The sequence below is a fragment of the Hylaeus anthracinus genome, unplaced genomic scaffold (genome assembly GCF_026225885.1).
Source record: "Hylaeus anthracinus isolate JK02 unplaced genomic scaffold, UHH_iyHylAnth1.0_haploid 12002, whole genome shotgun sequence".
NCBI lineage: Eukaryota > Metazoa > Arthropoda > Insecta > Hymenoptera > Colletidae > Hylaeus > Hylaeus anthracinus.
The window spans coordinates 6045649-6064737 of record NW_026534349.1 but is presented as its reverse complement, the minus strand read 5'-3'; the positions used below and the strand labels follow the sequence as shown (position 1 = coordinate 6064737).

General features: G+C 42.4%; 2 protein-coding genes and 1 long non-coding RNA gene across 8 annotated transcripts in view; 1 reads left to right on the top strand and 2 right to left on the bottom strand.

The window, feature by feature from the left end:
* The window catches only part of LOC128891765 (kinesin-like protein KIF12), a 23175-nt gene extending 11689 nt beyond the window's left edge, over positions 1-11486 (bottom strand). For 3 of the 6 annotated variants that reach the window (XM_054151539.1, XM_054151543.1, XM_054151544.1), the window contains exons 1-3: positions 11224-11486; positions 3251-3732; positions 487-688 (exon numbers count right to left, since the gene is read on the bottom strand). In XM_054151539.1, the coding sequence (XP_054007514.1) occupies positions 487-680 (194 nt within the window). In that variant the 5' untranslated portion in view covers positions 681-688; positions 3251-3732; positions 11224-11486. Of the gene's footprint in view, positions 1-486; positions 689-3250; positions 3733-7359; positions 7800-11223 lie in introns of those variants that run through there. The other 3 variants (XM_054151540.1, XM_054151541.1, XM_054151542.1) reach the window with 3 other exon arrangements.
* LOC128891761 (unconventional myosin IC) overlaps positions 11036-19089 on the top strand; it is a 27085-nt gene continuing 19031 nt past the window's right edge. Inside the window, exon 1 of the mRNA XM_054151532.1 lies at positions 11036-11346. The gene's annotated coding sequence lies outside the window, so the exon portion shown is untranslated. The remainder of the gene's footprint in view (positions 11347-19089) is intronic.
* Positions 15038-19089, bottom strand: part of LOC128891782 (uncharacterized) — a 9350-nt gene continuing 5298 nt past the window's right edge. The window contains exon 5 of the long non-coding RNA XR_008460923.1: positions 15038-16692. This is a non-coding gene — a long non-coding RNA (uncharacterized LOC128891782). The remainder of the gene's footprint in view (positions 16693-19089) is intronic.

Sequence of the window (19089 nt, the reverse complement as noted above, 5' to 3'; positions counted from 1 at the left end):
GGCTATGTCGACGAGACAATTTAATGCGACGGTGAAACATTTTTATTTTTTCACTTTTTTCTTGTAACAACTTTCGCCGTTGTTATTCCTGACATTCTTCTGATTCAAATGAAACCAAACGCGATGCAATTCGGACGATATTTACCATGTATCTTTTTTTAGTTAACGTTTTACGATACGTAATAAATAATACATCGTTACAAGTAAATATGTTGCGAATTACGTCGTGTTTCGTCTCATTTTAATCGGAAAGATGTCTGGTGAAATTACGATAGTGAAAGAATAAAAAAATTTTCAAAATAATTCAAAAGTTTCAGATCATGTTTACACTACTCACCGATCGAACTTCTTCACCGTCCCCCCCCCTACATTCCCCTCAAGGGGTATGCACTGTATACCATATACACTGGTGGGGCTGGTTTCTTTGCATTTATCGTAGACAAAGTGCAGTTATGGAGACGTAACTGTACCGCGACGAATACTTACTCGCTTCCTCTGGACTGCAGCAAACTGCTCTTCGCGACTACCTTGTGATTGGAACGGCTCGTTCCTGGACTATTTCCCCTGGACACAGCCTGATCCGAGGGACTGTTGCCCCGCGATCTTCTTTTAACCTTCTTCGCATTTCCTTTTTGGGGACTCTCGCCTCGAGTGGGCGACGGATTTTTCACAAGCACCATTCGTCAACCTTCGAACGAGAATTTGTTCGTATAAATGTTAGGGGTGCGCGGGATAAAATATCCGGGATTCCCGAGAATATTTGGGATTCTCGAGTTTACGCGGGATCCCGAGTTGATTCGGGATTCCCGAGAATACACGAGATCCCGCAAAAATCCGGGATCCCCGACAATGTGCGGGATATAGAATAACATCTGAGATTTCCGAAAGTGTCGTTATTCTTGAAAATGTCAGCAATACGAATGTACGGTATCTCGAAATTCACGGGAATCCCGGATGTATTCGGGATTCCGGAAATTCACGGGAATCCCGGATGTATTCGGGATTCTGAAATTCTCGAGATTCCCGGATGTATTCGGGATTCTGAAATTCTCGGGATTCCCGGATGTATTCGGGATTCTGAAATTCTCGGGATTCCCGGATGTATTCGGGAATCTGAAATTCTCGGGAATCCCGGATGTATTCGGGATTCTGAAATTCTCGGGAATCCCGGATGTATTCGGGATTCTGAAATTCTCGGGATTCCATCCCGATCCCGGGAGGAATTCCCGTCCCGACTGGGATCCCGCAGAACCCTAATAAATATTAAAGCATCGGACAACGATAATCGAGCTTTCACCGAATCCCTATTGAATTACGTGCGATTCGTGTGATTCTCATGGAACGTTCGCCGCGTCACGTTTCATCGGAAACGATTAAGGGCCTCCCAGCGAGACGAGACTGACGGCGAAATGGTTCATTTTCCTCGGATCACAATAGTGAAAGCGTTTACGTTTCTGGCGAACGCGCGGATCCGACGAAAATTTATACAATACAAGCCGGTTAATTGCACGCTTTTCCTTGCGGTAGGAGGTCCCTAGCGAATGGAAATTTCGCGTTACTATAATCGAAGCGAAAGTTCAGCCGCTGACTAATTGCGATTCCATAGAAATTGCAACTCGTCGTCGATAACTCCGTCGCGACTGAGGGACGAAGGTAAATCGATAACGAATTCTAGAAATTTTGTATTCGTTAACCGCGTTAATAGCCCTCGACGTACAACGAAACTTTAGAAATAAATCGTCACGTAGGGTGGTCCAAGTCATCTCGAACATTTTTGGTTTGGCTGAAATTTGTTTATATTATAATATCTTGTTAAATACCTTCTTGTGATTTTTTGCAGATTTCTCTATTGAACTGAAAATATAAGAAATATTAAACGTCACGGATATATTATTTATTTCAAATTATTTGATTACGAGAGCAACTTTATAATTGCGAAGAAATGAAAAATAGTACTTTCGATTAAAAAATGGAAACAAAAATTAGGGACCCGCGACGGTACTCGCGTCATAAAATCGGGAAAAAATCAACGTTTTGCGGGGGTAAGAGAAGAATAACATTGAAAGCGTCGAAATTTGAAAAGTTTTTTTCCAAAAAAATCAAGAAAATTTTATAGAAGACGAATTCAAATATTTTGTCTTGGTATTTCTTTTTTTTTTTCGTAAAGTTCATTCAAAAAGGGACATCTTGCTTTTTGGTTCGGTACAAAAATCTGCAAAAATTCACAAAACGGTATTCAGTAGGTTGCTACGATACGAACGAATTTTAGCCAATTAAAAACTGATCGGATCCAAAATGGGCGGAAACGGCTTGAATTGCCTCGTTTATAAAAATTAAAAATTAACGCGATTATGAATCGAACCAAAGCTAACATAAACCTTTATTCGACGAAGAAATTTCCACTTCAATGCTCCCACTGATAAAAAGAGAACATTTTTTTTTTCCTATCACATTAACATAGATCGATCAACGAAGTTTGAAAGCATTTCTTTCGAAGCGTGCACTTTACGTGTTCCATACACGGACCAGAGAGATTTATACGGATCACAGGACTCGTTTATTCCGCGACTACGTTCCGGTCAGTTCATATTGCACCTTTCATTTCGCACCTTTCCTTTTTACAACAATTAACGTAAACGCGCCAGTTTACCGTGATTTTGAAAGTGAAAGCCAATAAGGCCGACGGTAAAATCGTACTCGCGCGTGCCGCGGTTTCGTGGTTCGTTCGAGAAAAACATACCTAGACGGGTTATTTCGCGGCGACAAACGCATCGAAGTTTAACGAGCGTATAGAACGACTTTAACACTCGATGAACGAAACGCTCCGGAAATGATACCATTTGTTTCAAGGCGACCACAGTTGAAGGATAAACGCCACCGAACAGGAAGTAGCGAAACTTAATCCGCGTACTTTCGTACCACGGAATTCATCTACACTCGAAATTCCTTGAATCAGTGGGACGATATCCGGACTAACAAATCGAGCAACTCGAAAACTCGGCCACTCGATATTTACGCGGCATTAAGAACGCATAAAGTTCAACGAAAAACATGTGGCGAAGCCAAGTTCGTAATCGTATGCACCGCGAAGATCTGTCGATACAACCTGACATTTCGTATCATTCGGTTCCCAGAATGAAATATTCACGGCGTGCCGAGGAAACGCGGCGAACATTCCCAGAGTCCGAATCGAGCTTAGAGCTTTTCATTTTCGTAGAACGAGAATCGTCTCGATTAGCGGTTCGCTTACATTCGAGATTTCATGGATCGTTCAAAAGTGTCCCATCACTCGACCGCGTCCACAGGTATCGCCTAACGACTCTCGGCGGCGAATAGACCGGTTCCTTCGCTATCGGCGTGCCCTCCCTCCGAAAGAATCGCACAAAAATCCTTATCGGAGCTTCGACGAGCGTAACGCGATCAACCTTGTACTCGGCTCGGTCGGCGGACACTCGTGCAATAGCAACAACTGGCGGCACGCTACTGACACTCGAGGGGTGGTTGTTTCGAGGGTGGGTGGTGGTTTTTCCTATAGTCGGCGTTGCCGATCGAAACGGTGTCTAACATTGTACGTACATTCAGACGCGTTTGTTGCTCGGGTTTCTGTTCGTCCCCTCCGCGACCGGTCATTCGTCCATGTAGACGTCGACGTTACGTCACGGTGAACTTGACACATGGTGTTCGAGGTGCACGATCGTCTGGTGATCAATGGGCCAGCAGCTTCAACTTGAACTTCCATGCAAATTGCGGGATGAAAATAGACGTTGTTAACCGCTAGTCGAAGGACGGGAGGGGGACTTCTCTAGACACGGTACGACATAAGTTGCTACATTATTGAAGAGGATTCGATCACTGAAAGATTCATATTTCGCGACCTTGGCGAGCATTTCATGAGATATCATGAAATATGAAGAGCTGAGAATTCGTTACGGTACGAGAATATACGGTGTCTGGTGTTAACATTCGAACGCTATGGTGCTTTGCTCGTTGTCGCAATGTACGGTGTACGAAGTATTCGTACATCGATTAATTTCCAAAAAGACTATCTAAAATTGTAATTGATTAACTTATTTTTTATAAACAATGACATATTCTACATATTCTCGGAAATCTCTGGAATAGATAGCCTCGAGGAGAAACGGTCGCTCTCGAATCCCGGCGAACAAGTTTCCTCCGTCGGTGAAAAAGCCGAAACGAATACGTCGACGTCCAGAATCGTTCAGGCCGAGAATTATGGGAGGATCCCCGTGGAAATGACCAGCTATAAATATACACGGGAGTCGGCGCTGTAAACTTTATCGCGGCTCGTTTTCCGTCGCGAGCCGTCCCGCCGAAGAAAATGCGCGCTCTCGAAAAATTCCGCGCCGCAACCCTCCACGCGGACCCGTTCGCGCTCGTTGGCAGTATTTTTGCACGGGCGAAGTTTATTCCTGGCCAAGACTTCGTTTCGCTGATGCAGCGCGCTGCGAGCGAGAAAGACGCCCGTCTGAAAAATTCGTTCTCGTTGGTCGCGCGGAATATGCGAACGAAAAATGGGTTAGTTTATTCGAACGAACGATCAATGTTCACGCTAGACTCGCGGAGTAGTCACCTCGACCCGTTTCAAATTTGTGAAATTTGAAACGTTGTGAACGTTTTACGGAGACCGTTTATAGTTTCCTTCGACCACTTGCGGTGACTTTTGTCCAGGTAAAAGGATAAGTGTACGGCGAGTCCCATAAATATTCGCGACTACTATATTTATCGGAGAAATTTGTCTAATTTGAATGAATGTTTCATGCATTCGAATCGATTTGCGAGTGTACATATGGGGCTATTTTTGGACTCGACCATTTCTGATTAGGCTGAAATTTTTTTATACTACAGCACAATCTACTAAATATTAGTTCGTCTTGAAAGTCCGTGTCGATTTTTGATAGGTGGTGTACACGTCTGTTTATATTGGAATGGTTGTAAACAATTAACGTGGCTGCATCCCTTAAAAAGTGAAATGGTCGTGAGAACAAAATGGTACATATATAATTCAACGAATGTACGTCAAAATTTAAATGTGCCTTTGAATTTTTTTTAAAAATTGCCACGAACTTTCTGGACAACCCGATACTTCCTTCTGAATTTCTGCAGATTTCTCTACTGAGCCAAAAGTAAGTTACGAATTTTTCAAAAAAATGAAGGAACGTCGTTTTCTTCAAATAGCTCTGTCGATAATTCACCAAATCGGAAGGTTTTTTTTTTTTACTATTTTCGTAGTGAAATTGATAGTCGAGTCGAGAGGGCGACGAATCGGAAAAGGAGGGCACAATTGGCGGCGGCATCGATCGTCGGTGGTCATGTCTCGCTCGTCTGTCTAACGGTCACAAAACTACGCTAGCGGTATTTATCGTAGTACTAGATAGAACACGCGTGGAATGATAATCGATCTGCTCTTTACATTCGCGTGCCGTGGAACGGGACCACCGCGGCGATGAAATTGTCCAATTACGTGGGAACGAGTGAGTCAACCGGTGACGATTAAACTTTTTCCGAAACCACCTCGAGCCCACGAAATTCCCGTTTTCTTGAAAGTTGTTGGATTATCGATACGCTTCGCGAAGAACGAACTTATCGTTCGTTGTCAAAATTGAATCGGCGCGGCGCGCGGCGTTCTCCGAAGCGTTTCGCTTCTACGTATCGCTGTCGATACTTTGTTTTAAGCGGGGTATCCTGAATTAGGAGGTCTAAAAAAACGTGAATTTTTTTACGATGGAAACAAAGAATTAATTCTATCGAACTTTTTATCCGATTTTCACACATATTTGAGTAGTCTGTAGAAATTTGTTCAACAAGAAGTATTCAAATTCAGACGGCTGTGACGCACATTTGTAGAGCAGCTCAAAATCAAAACCTCCTATCGGCGGGAAAGATGCAAGTCGTGATTTTAGTTTGACACAAAAAAACCAAAAGAAATTTTCACTTTCATACATTTTTCTTCTATGTGAACTAAGAAATGTCATACAAAAAAGTTTTATACAACTTTTTTATCAAGTTAAAGTGATTTCTTTCACCCAAAGAACTCGTTCTTTTTTTCAAACTTGCAGTAATTTCACATTTCACCATTTCTGCGGGTTTTTCTTAGTTCGCATAGAAGATGAATGTGTGAAAATGAAAATTTCTTTTAATTCTTTTGGTGTCAAACCAAAATTACGATCTGCATCTTTCCCGCCGATAGGAGGTTTTAATTGCGAGCTGCTCTAGAAATGTTCGTCACAGTCGACTCAATTTTGGATGTTTCTTGTTGAACAAATTTGTACAGACTATTCAAATATGTATGAAAATCGGATAAAAAGTTCGATAGAATTATTTTTTTCCATTCTAAAAAAATTCACGAAAAACCGCTTTTCTTTAGACCTCCTAATTCAGGACACCGCCCTTAAGAGCCGAACTGTGGCGACGTGAAACCTAAACACTCGGGAGATACGAGAGGATCCTGATATCCTTCTGTGTGTCGAAGTTTAGTCAGTCGAGCATGAGATCTCTTCATGAAAGGAACCTTCCTGCCGTCGCGTGAAATAAAGTCTATTTCTTTTAATATACGAAGCGTATTAATTACTTCGGACTCCCATGTTCAATAAAAGTCTTCGAAATTCTCGACGCGAAATTACTACGTATTACAAACGAACGCCTGTTCGATATCAGGTAGCGATAATCGCACGATTCGCGTATTTGTCGCGGGCGACGATCGGGTCTCGACGAGGTTTCAACCGAACTCGAGTATCGCCGCTCGTAATTGTATCGTAACGAAGGATCAACCCAGTCGAAAAGGAAACGCGGATATTCAGTTATTTCATCTCGTTATATGGGATTCCTGCGGTGCCGCAGTTGTCGCAAGATTAATGATGGAAAGCTGATTACCTCGGAAGTACTTTTTGCTTGCGCGAAGCCTTCAGGAATCGCGAGTCACCGGTAATTGTCTGCGAAAGCAGGAAATTGTTTCCAGAGTTCGCGATACAAGTAAACGACAACGTCCTGCTTGGCTACTTAGAAATGTATCTCGTCCTCTAATGTATCTAAATTGCTCGGGGATAATTGAGCAATTTATCCTAGGCTGATATCGAATCGGGGTTTCCATGCGTCGTTCGCAACGCGATGAAAACTACGATAATGGAATCGTTTCGATGAATTGTTTGTAACGATCCGAGGAAACAATACGATTCTGTAATCTTTAAATACTTCCGAATGATATACGATCGTTCTTTCTCGCTCCAAGCAATCTTATCTTCGCGAAATAAAAATTGCTATCCTGTTGCGGTATCAACTGTATCGCGGTTATGGTGCTTCACTGTTCGAGTGAAACAAGGTAGATATGGAAGAATAAAATACCTTTGCTAGTAGTCGAACGGTTCCTTGGATTTTTACTCGCTTCGATAATTATTCTAGGGATTTTTTAGGTACTTGAAGTAGCCCTCGGGGGCTGTAGCGGCGTTTGTAGCTACAGTACGGGCTTAGGAACCCCGAGGTACCCGAGCTGGACCACCAAGCCCCGATAGATGAGAAGTAAGAGATACCGCAAACGGTATCAAAACAATGCAGGAGTCGTGTAAGACGATGACAAGAAGAGTGGGAATAAGCTATCAGTAACAAATAAATGAATGGGTGAACGAACGTATGTTACGATACAAGTCAGTACCATAATTAGAAAACGAGCCTTGAATCCGGAAAAGAAGGCCAGACACGGGGAACGCATCGACGCAGTCATATTTTCGCTAAAATTCATAACACGGCTATATTTGTACACAATTCTTCCAACTATACTGCAAACAGAATTGAAACAATGCAGGGGTCATGTAAGACGATGACAAGAAGAATGGAAATAAGATTGAAATAAGTAAGCAGTAGCGCAATAACTTTGTACAATAAGTTACGCACTTTAAATAAATGAACGAATCGTACTTGAAGTAACGCTTAAAAATTGCGTTATCATTCGATGTCAGGTAGAGGCGGACAAACGGAGCAGTGATTAGCGTAGCCGCGTACCACACTGAGTGCCTGGGTTCGAAGTATCGAAAAGCCGATATGAAGCAATGAAGAAGCCTATGAAAAGTAAGTAATGGAAAATAAAATAGGAAAATGTATTACTTTAGTAGCGCAAAATGGGAATACATATACCATGCACTTAAAACTCGAGAACTCGAGAACTCATTTGATGTTGTCAATTATTACTGCAAAGTAGGGGATACCCGAGAGCTATAGGTTATTCCAGGGCGAAAGTGGCATTTATCGTACTTCGTGCCAACTTGCTCGGCTGACATTAAGCCGAGTGCAGACGATGCAGCCTTAATACCGGTTTAGCGCGAGGGGTCGTGCCGCGAGTCGGTTACTTTTCATAAATAAATGATCGTCGAAGAAGCCGGCCGGTGACGTAATGAAGATTCATTTCGGCAGCCACCGAGATCCAGTCTCGATTAGGGTAAATTACGTGTAAATTAGCTCTGCGTGACGATTCAGCCTGAACTTGGTCACCTCTACCCTTACGGACTAAATGGCACTAAACAAACTTCGCCGATAAGAAGTCGCGTCGAGTCGTTCGAAGTTTTCTCTTTGAAGTAAAAATAACATTTGACGTATTAGGACGGGGCTTCTTAAACTATAGGTTTGCGAGACTTTAATGTGAAATGTTTAATATTCCCTTTTATTTATGTTATTGCAAAAAAATGCAGTTTTTATGAAAAATAGGGTATATAATTTTTGTAACTATAATAAATGCAATTTTTAATATTATATTTTCGTACGTTTTTAAACCAATTCTAAATCTATATTTTTTCATACACATACGTATATAAATATTACCTAATCATTCAATCATCGCGAAACATTTGAATATCTTCATTTTATATTTCTTTGGGGTTGCGAAAAAGAATCACAATCACGAATGGGGTCATGAAACAAGTTTAAAAAGCCCTGTATCGTAAAATTGTATCAACATTCGTTCATTAAAGAAATCTCGAATACTATAATCGATAAAATAATTTCCATCGTTTTCTGAAACTTTTTGCCAGCGTTTTGCCAGCATCATTTCGATTACCGTTCACACGAATTCATCGTAACGATTTCACGAAATCATTTAACACGAATCTCACGAAGTTCGTAAAGTAAAAAAAATAAGAAAATAAACGATATTTTTTGTTCGTAACAGCGTACGGACGCGTTTCGATAGTCAGGCAGGTAGCACGACGTGGATGTACTCGTGGCTATAACCGACACGGAAGAATGGGCTATAAGTAAATTACAGTACGTAAGGGCGATGCACACTTTGGCTTCCTAATCTAAAGTTGCACGTTTCCAGCCGATTACCGCGGCATTTGATCTTACGTAACAGCAATCGAGCAACAATCCCATCGTTGTTGCACATTTAAATGATATACCCGAGGAACACGATCCTACGTACCCTCGTCTCTTTTCTTTCTTTTCTTTTTTTTTTTTAATTTTTTGTATATTTATCTTTCGCTACGATACGCTCGACTCGTTCCGATTTCTTTAAAGAAACGTGCCATAATTCTTGGAAGGTTCGGTAAATTTGCGGAAGCGCAACGAAGTCGAGTGCGGTCAATTATGCAGGAAGTGCACTTAGGTCGTTAGGGAGAAACGTTTTATTCGACGAAAGGAAATGCGCGCGCGCGCGCGCGCCTTTCCATTCATCCAGATTGCCTCGTGAAACGCTTCCTTTGTGTACTATATGATGTTTACGTCCTTTTTCTTCGCCTCGCCGTTAGATATCGATCAGCGTTTTAAACGGAGTTCACGTGCCAGGTAATTTAAATCAATTAGAAAAGCAACGAGTGCGACAAGCTCGCGTGACGTTTACGATTCTTTGAATTACCGACACGCACAGTTGCTCGTTTTAATATTCGGACGTTATGGTTTTCCCGAAATTACATCTTTCTATACTTACTTGAAATGTGATTATCGAATTTTCTGGCCCGTAATGAGTTAAAGCACATATTCTGGTTTACAAATATGTCAAATTGATTACTTTACTTTTTATTGTTTTTCACACGATAAATCGTAAACGAAATTAAACCCAATATTAACGTCGAAAAAGTAATCGGAAGCACAAATCAAGAATAGTCCAAGAATATTTATTGTACGCTTGTCCGAATGTCTTACATCCTTCTACAGATATCCAAAAGGGATATCCCACGAAATATTAATATTATCATAATTTTATTCTTATGTACTCCGAAATAAGAAAAAACATTATGTAATATTAAGTGTCCGAATATTTTTTCTACGCCAATATCGAATCTAATTTCGTTTACGGTTTATTACGCGAAAAACAATATAATAAATATAATGTAATACAATTAATTTTACATATTTGGAAACTAGAATATTTGCTTTAACCCATTACAGACAAGAAAATTCGTCAAGTAAATTTCAAGTAAGTATATAAAGCTTCAATTTCGCGAATACCAGTGTCCGAATATTAAAACGTGTAACTGTACGAACCAGCGACTCTCGCATAAAACTTTATATCGATTCGCTATCCACGATCCGAACAAAATCTCACCTCCCTCTGCTAGGGAGGAAACCCTTTACACGCGCTAAAGATTACGAAACGTTCCCCAAAAATTTGCCTCGGTAACCATCGCCACCCGCCATAGGTTACTTCCGAGCGCGCGACCCGCGAGCACCGCCTCTTTCCAAACGTTACTAATTTCGCCACGATTTCGTAACGACGAACCTAAACGGCGCCCGCGCGACCGGTATCTACCCCCCTATGCGTCTACGCGGGAACAACGCGGCCGGTGATTTCCTCGTGATTTTGAAATTCACCGAAAAAAGAAAAACGAAGAAAAGAAGCGGGTCTCCCGTAGAGACCGACGCTCAGTGCACGGTTGCCCGTCGAAACACGACAAACACACTCGCCTCTGCATGTGCAGACAAACACGCGGTCACACGGAGGGAATGGCCTCTCCTTCTCTGTTGTGCCTTCGTGCGCCTTCCTTTTCTCCTCCACCACCTTCTTTCTACGGCACAGAGAGTTCCTTTAAGCCGGCAGTTTCGTGTGTTACACCGTGGCGTGTGCACACAAGAACCGCATAAGTTTACGCTCCAGAGACGAACACAAAAGGCGCCTCGAGGATCGCCGGAACGAGTTCTCCAGGTGTCATCCAGGTGCACGTCGATAGTCGACTGTCGGCGCTCGGCCTCCAACCGGAATAAGACAAACAAAAGTAAAAGTACGTCGGGGACTCGTTAACGCGACGATCCCTAAAAATTTCGCAAGTGCGAGCCTTTGTTTCGTGATGTGACCAGTTCCCGCGGGTGGACGCAGCGGTCACGTTTCAGAGAGCGATCGAGCACAGAGTAAGTTTAATCGTATCTCTTCGGCGCGTTAAAAGGATTTCGGTACGTTGCTCCGATTGTCACGTGGCCTCGAGCGGGGAGCTTCTAGTGTTCCTGGAAACAAATTTAGAATTTTTTTTCAATGGTTTTTTCTTTTCCTTTTTTTTCTTTCTTTTTTTTTTTTTTTTAACAAACGTTCGTCTCCACGTACAAAGAAATCTGTAAGAGTAGGGTTCGTTTCAGCAAAGTTTCGCTTCGGATTTGAATTAACCGTCAGAGGACGAAGACGTGGGGCACGGAATGTTTGTTTATCCGATTCTCCGTTCCGTTTCTGCACAATCTGAAAGAGGCGACATAAAGCTTTCGATGTTTCTTGGATAATTGTCCAAGCACAAGCCCGTGCTTCATGCCATTGACATCTGCAACGTGAGTCACTGATACGAAATTGCAAACATCTCTCGGTTTTATTAGGAGATGCACGGATCGCCGTGGATGCGCCACGAGGTGGTCTGCGAAACTGCGAACATCTTTTTCTCGCGAATCGACGGGGGTCGTTTTTGTCCGGAATTTATTTTGCAAAATCGTGCTCGCGACGGTCCGGAGGTGACTGTTCTGCAACGCGTGATATTTTCGGTCGCAAAGGAACCGCGCTTGAGTTACGTTTCTTTGCGATTTGTTTTTATATTTACTTCCACTTGCCCGTGATTAAGTATTCGCCATGGAACGTTTTCGAAGTTGGCGCGTTTAGTTGTTGGTATACACAGCCGGTGTAAGAAGTATTCGTGCAGCAGCCAATTTGAAATAAAATTAACGTGAAAAGAAACAAGAGGTTAACGGTGATAATAATAAACTTTAATTCGCGCAAATTCTACCGTAAAAATATGTGGGAATGCTGGTTAATTATTTCTTCCCCTAAAATTTATTACTGGAATGGAATACGATGTTTTATTTTAAATTGTTTCCTGTACGTATACTTATCACTGGACTGCGGGTCTTTGTGCAAAATAAAATCTTCGCGAACGTGCCTAAAACAATCGGACCTAAATAAGAATTTATTTTATTCTGCAAATATCGTAACACGAACTTTACTTTCGATCTTTTTTCATATTCTTGCATGTTGCGTGCATTTTGTAGACTCTCGGACGTTCAAATTTCTTATAAATGCATCAAAATCCGCAGTCTAATTGTTACACTGACTGTATACGTATGTAGAAGTCGATACACAGAGAACTATAATTGACCACGTGCAAGTGGAAGTTCGGTAAAAGGGTCAAGCGAATTTATTAAGGCGACGTTCGAAGAACTCACAGAATCGTTGTCTGGTTCGATGGACGATTAACGATTTAACTGCTTTGATAAAGATGTCATTGGTCAGCCAAGGTCGGTTTCGAATCGTCCATTATACTTTCAGTACGTGTTCTCGCGATGCATCCCTATAAGCAAGGAAGAAAAAATATTTAAATAATGGAAAGAAACGAATTCGTCCAAGTATCTACTCGCAGCATTTTAACGATTTCCTTGTACGAATGACGGCTATATTTTACGACGATTACTCCATACCACTTCCTTATCGAATCGCTTTAATTGCAAGGAGAATGAGCAGACTTGAATAAATATCGACCAGGCGGCACTAAATTTCTTGCGCTTTAAAAAGAATAAAACGGTCGAAGTCGTAGCGCGTCCTTTTAGGATCCATCGCGCATTCGAATTGGTCGGTACGATCGAGTATCGATACATCGACACCTGCACGTCACGATCGACAACGACGTCGAACTGTCGTACCCGTTGCGATACGCTTATCCGACATCGACAAGTCGAACTCCTTCGTTAAACGATTATTATCGATCGTTCGAACGGCACCTCGATGAATCAAGGCGGCAATATTTCCAAAATTTCGACGAAGAATTACACGTATAATATTATAATGTTACACAACACGCGCATCAATACTACTGCATTTTCGAAGAATCTGGATAATCGAGTATGGAATTATTTTTAAAGGATGTCTTTTTAAAGAAATCGAAGATACATCGGACAGCGGTTTTCGAACGATTAAGGGGGTATCCTGAATCAGGAGGTTCAAAGAGAAACGGTTTTTCGTGAATTTTTTCAGGGTGGAAACAAAATAATGAATTCTATCGAACTTTTTATCCTATTCTCGTACGTATTTAAGTAGTCCGTAGAAATTCGTTCAACAAGAAATATTCGAATCCAGTCCAGAAAAAGTTCGACGGAATTAATTTCCATCCTAATCCTCCGTAATTTTTCCATCCTAAAAAAATTCACGTAAAACCGCTTTTCTTTAGACCTTTTAATTCAGGATACCCCCTTAATCGCGTATTTCGTGAGGAATGGTCGCAAGGAAATATCGTGCGAGTGGCTCGTAAAAGATTACAAGATATCCTCGCGATTCCGCGAACCTGTCGGTTAACTATCTTTCTAGGAAACAGCCGAGAAAGAACCAGGAGAAAAAGAGAAAAAGCTGCGCATTGTTCGTCGGTCGGGTCTCGTTTACTCTATAACGCGAGAACCCGTCTTCCACGTTTTTAGCTCTGTTCGAGGGGGCACGGCGAGCCCAGATTATGGGTCGTTGTTTAGTCACCGACTCTTGACCTCGAAGTGCCGTGCAACCCCGTCGCAGGGAGGTGGAAAAAAAAAAAACGCCTTTCAACCCGTCGACCTTCGCCTCGTTTTTAACAAAATTAAAACGAACTGTCTTAGCTTGAATTATTTGAAGGAAAGTTTCCCTTTGTCGAAGATTCCAGGACGCTAGTTGAAAGACGAACAGAAGCTACGGCTTCCAGGTAGACGACTGGCATGACTAATCTCGAGAGCGTGGCCATCTGGACTCCGCCCTGAAGGTTGCACCGCGTGCAACTCCTCGAAAGAGGAATAAATAACAACAAAGAGGAACGTTTCACCTTCGCCGCGGTGACCTCCTCTTCGGAACGCGTGCACACGAGAGACGGGGTACCACAATTAAATACGACGAGTCACGATAGAAGCTGCGTTGTCTCCTTTTCCATTATTTTTCACGGGGCAACATACTCGACCAATGTCAGTCGCGTCCGGATGCGCCTTTTTCCATCGGCCGCCTATGTAGTTCGACGTATCGTAACGCGTCTGGCTCTACGCGAGGAGTCGGAGTACTTCTACTCGTCGAGTAGCACACGAGAACCTCGAGTCTCGTAACCGTGATTTTCTCTAAACCGAGAGAAATTATTCGAGACGGGTCGCTTTTAGACCATCGCCGTTCGAATGAATCGCCGCGTGTTTTAATTCGACACAAATTTGCCTGTCCCCGTAACGAGCAAATAGGAAGTAGCGTATCTACGTTTCCACGTCAATTTCGTCGGTAAGCAATTGGGTTATACTTATCGAGGGTGTTGTATCGACGAGTCACTGGCCGAATATGGAATTAAACGGAATTCGATCAGCGCGAATGTCGTTACCAACGAAATTGTATATCCCCGAGTATTCACTTTCACTACGATAACCGTTCTATTATTTAAAATGACGTATACAAGAAGAGGTTGAACTTTACTTCGGGTCACCCCACATTTATTGACATTTTCTTTATTTCTTTTTTTTTTTTTTTGTTGTTACCGTTCAGTAGTTTTCGATGCCTAGAATTCACAAGTATTCATAAGATTTCATAATTAGGAATACAACGGTTTGAAAATCTAAATCTGAAATCGATCTAAATCGTCTAAATCCGAGGACTTTTGTCGCATTAGCTTGTACCGACGCTCCGTTGGTCAATCAGACCCCAAACCTACTCGGACAGTATTTTCGTAACATGTTTTACGAGATTTTAATGTCATTCTCTACGTAATCGATGAACGGAGCGTTGGATAAAACGTTCCGGACGGACATGGCCTCGCATTATTGGATTTCTAACATTAAAACTTCGATTCTTGTGATCTAACCATCGTACTACTAAATGGTGTAAAAGAAAAATAGTCGATAATTGTTAGCGCCTCGAGGTAAAGTTCGGACCGAAAAGAAGTCGTTAAAAAAAAAGAAAAGAAAAGAAAGGAAGCTGGTAATTTTATTTATATCCCGGTATACCGTGACTCGTCGATCAGCAGCCGAAGAGTTTGTATTAATCTTCTCGTCACCTTTCGACATTGTTCGTCGTTTGCATTCTCGTTGCGTCGAGCGACACGCCTTTGAAATAATAATTTGTCCTCGACGACGTGACGATTCTCCTCGCTTCGGATCGTCCTCGTTATTAATGCGTGCTTATTAATTATCGCGGTAACAATTCGGCGTAACGGCGCCTCCGTGTTTTCTAGGGACTCGACAAACAGAAATCGCCGATCCAGCACTCGAGGTGCTACGATTTTAGCGCGGTACGATTCGGTGCCACGTTCAGCTGATTCGAGCTGAAAAAATAGCTTACGTCTGTGACTTCGTCGCCGATTGATCTGTCACGCCTGAATAATTCAACGTATACCGTAGCTTGTGCGGAATCTTTCGCTAGAGTACACTGAAATTAGCGTGTAAAATAGTTACTTTGCAGAAACTCACGAACTGTTTACTTAGACTCTCGGATTCTTGTCGGCAACAGGAGAGAAGCTCGGGTATCTCGCGCTGGGATCTCGATGCCAATTTCGTTGATTATTCCGCAGGTGAAAAAAGACAGGCACGTGCCCCGGCATTCGATTGAATAGGGCTTCTAGTTTCGCCGTAATAAATTTGTGAAAATTCAATATTCATTTTTTTCTTCCTTTTTTTTTTTCTTTTTATCGACGATATAGTATGTAAATCTTCGAAGTAGAAATTATATTATCGCGTTACGAACGTTATTGTAAAGTTAATTTTAAGAGACTTTTAATTCAAGTAGCGATATTTAAAGTAATAATAATGATAGAAAGGTAACGTATTCGAATTTTCGATCGTTCAAGTTTAAAATTTCGTTGGAAATAATATTAACGGTATTTTAGATTTCTGGTTTTTAAAATAATTAGTAAAAGAGGAGGAAGAGTAAACGAACGTCGCAACGTGATCTTTTAATTACAAAATTAAAAAAAGAGAAAAAAATATGAAAAATATACCGCTACGAATATTACTACTTGAATTAAATGTATCTGGAAATGAAATTTACCGTAACGTTCGTAACGTGATAATATAATTTCTACTTCGAAAATTTGCATACGATGTCAGTATTATCAAAAAAAAAAGAAAAAAAAATAAAAAAAAATGCAATAAATTTCAATTTTCACAAATTTATTATACTCCGAAACTAAGGCCCGCTCGATCAAGCGCCAGGACACGTATCTCTTTCTTTCGCCTTCGGAGTAACCAAAGCGTCCTCTTGTCAGTCCAATTAGCGCCAAACGGAAATCGAAGTCGGCCAGTATTCTGAAACGAAAGATACGTTTGGTACACGTTTATCGTTACCAAACGTACCGATACGTGGTACCGATAGGACCTCAAATAGGCCGACGTCTCGAAATAGCGCAAGTTTCAACGTTTTATCCGCGTAGAAACGATCCGTCCGTCCCGTTGTATGCTCTAACAACAAAGTTTCCGCTAGCTGGCCGCGCGCAGTGATATTTTACGGTTCGCGAGTATCCGGTCTCGGCTTGCAAGCTCGGAAACCGCTCGCGATAGTAAAGTTACATAACAACGGGCCTCTTTAAAAAGATTTTTATCACCGACGCCACGTAACCGGTGTAACCGACCACTCAGCATTTCTTCCAAACCACTTTTCGCTCGCTATCTATCGATTCTCTTTCCTTTTCCCGCCGGTGCTCGCACGACCAGTTCCCCGTCCTCGTCGTTCGCGCGGGGCTGCCTCAAAACATTAATGTCTTCCAGCGATAAGTAGCCACGCGAACCGTTCTCAGAGCCGTTCAATGTTAGACGAAATACCGATGCAGTCGTTGGTCAAATTACCTAGTGCCACCGAGGAAAATAACAGGTTCTCGAGATTCGAAAGATAAGAAAAAGAAAACGTCGATTCCGACGCATATCGTTGAGTAATCATTGCAGATCTAATTTTCGTCTACTTGGCGCTTCTGGTGATTCCATCGACGCACCCTGGGAGAGAAATCGAGCTTTTCCGCCGAAAGGTTGGAGCCTATCCCCGTTCCGTAATCCGAATTGGCGTGCGTGCGTGCGAACGAGGCGAAGTGTTGACCGAATACCCGAAGACATGGGAATTAATTAATGTCCCCTGACGCCCTATTTCCGCTACACTTTCTAACACCCCGTGTATCCGGTTCTGTCGCCCCCTACGAATACCAGATACTCTGGATCTAAACGATTTCTTTCATATCACCCGCGTTGCGTAATCATTTCACGCGAATAATTAGGAGTATCGATTCGTAAATATGCGAATTCCTTTTCGAGTAGTTTCCTATTCGAAGAATAGCGCACGTTGGTCGCCACGTCAGCCATATATTAGTGTTTGTTCGCTTACGGACTAACGATATTAATTTCGAAAGTTGAGCGTCAAAGAAAACGACTTCGACGAAGTTACCGAATAAATGACACAATAAATGTTCGGTTACGGAGCTTCCAGTAAATTTCGTCGCGGTTGAACATTTTCTAGTGTATCTGTCCGTGGACGTGTTAATTCGAGCCCTTTTGTTCGGCACAATGACATCTTTACGTCTTATTAATGTCTCGTTACGACCCCTTTGCGTCTTATTAAACGCGAGGTGCGAATAATACAACGAGAAACGCCGTGTAGACGCTTCTCTCGTTCGGAAGATAAATTCGCCGTGGCCGTAGGGGCCGAATCGGCCATTTAATTCACAATGAACAGCCTGGTAACCAGATTTAAACCGTTTCGACGTGCCCGGCGGAGGCGTAACCTTAAGTTACTTCTCCGAATCTTCTCCGAAAAACCGGTTGGCCGGTTCCGATTCAGGCCGACCTTGAGTCAGTCAGCATCCAGCCTCTGAAGTTCAGGGCTCTCGAGGTGCTCTCTGTCGCGAGTCTTAATAACCCCCGCGAGGACGTAGAGGCAGGCATCGCGTCCACGGGGGACGAGGGAATCGCCGTGTGTAATAATAAACCGAACTCTGGGTGCATGACACCGCGGAACGGTGCACGAAGACAATAAAAAACGAAGGGAAAAAAGGAAGTGGAATCGGGACGGGGAGCCTGCGACGGGGAGGAAGGGAGACGACCGATTCACCAAAATAAGCACGGATCTATTTTTGAGACGGCATTTCGTACGATGCGCCGTAGGAAAAACACCGGGAGCTTGCGCGACATTTGAATCGAGACGCGTTCGAGCGACCATTGGAAACGATCGGGTCGAAAGGCCGACGAGTTTTTACCATTTTTCTTTCGACTACGTTGCTCTGAATGGTCGACTCGAAATAAACATACATAACCTGATGCGTGAACAGGTTGGCTTCTAGTTTTAGTTTTTATTTCGATTCTTGTTTGGTGGGTGAGCTCGTAAACATGGTATTGGGAAGATTAGATCGAAACGTGTAATAAACGCGTAAATAAAGTCTAGATTTTTCGTCGAGGTTAATGAAATACTGTACCCTCCGATCGAGACGATTTTTCTTGTCATAGGTAACCCTTGATCTGGCGATTAGAATTGTGCTCATCTTGACCCTTAACTAACGCCCATCGCTCGCAGGGGTCGAAAACTGAAAAATAGTCCGAAAAGTGTTTCTTTTTTCCGTGGAGGAACATCAGTTTTTTACATTAACACTATTTGATATTGCTGACCCACCAGAAATCACACCAAACCTACTCAGACAGTATGTACATTAACGGTATTCAATATTG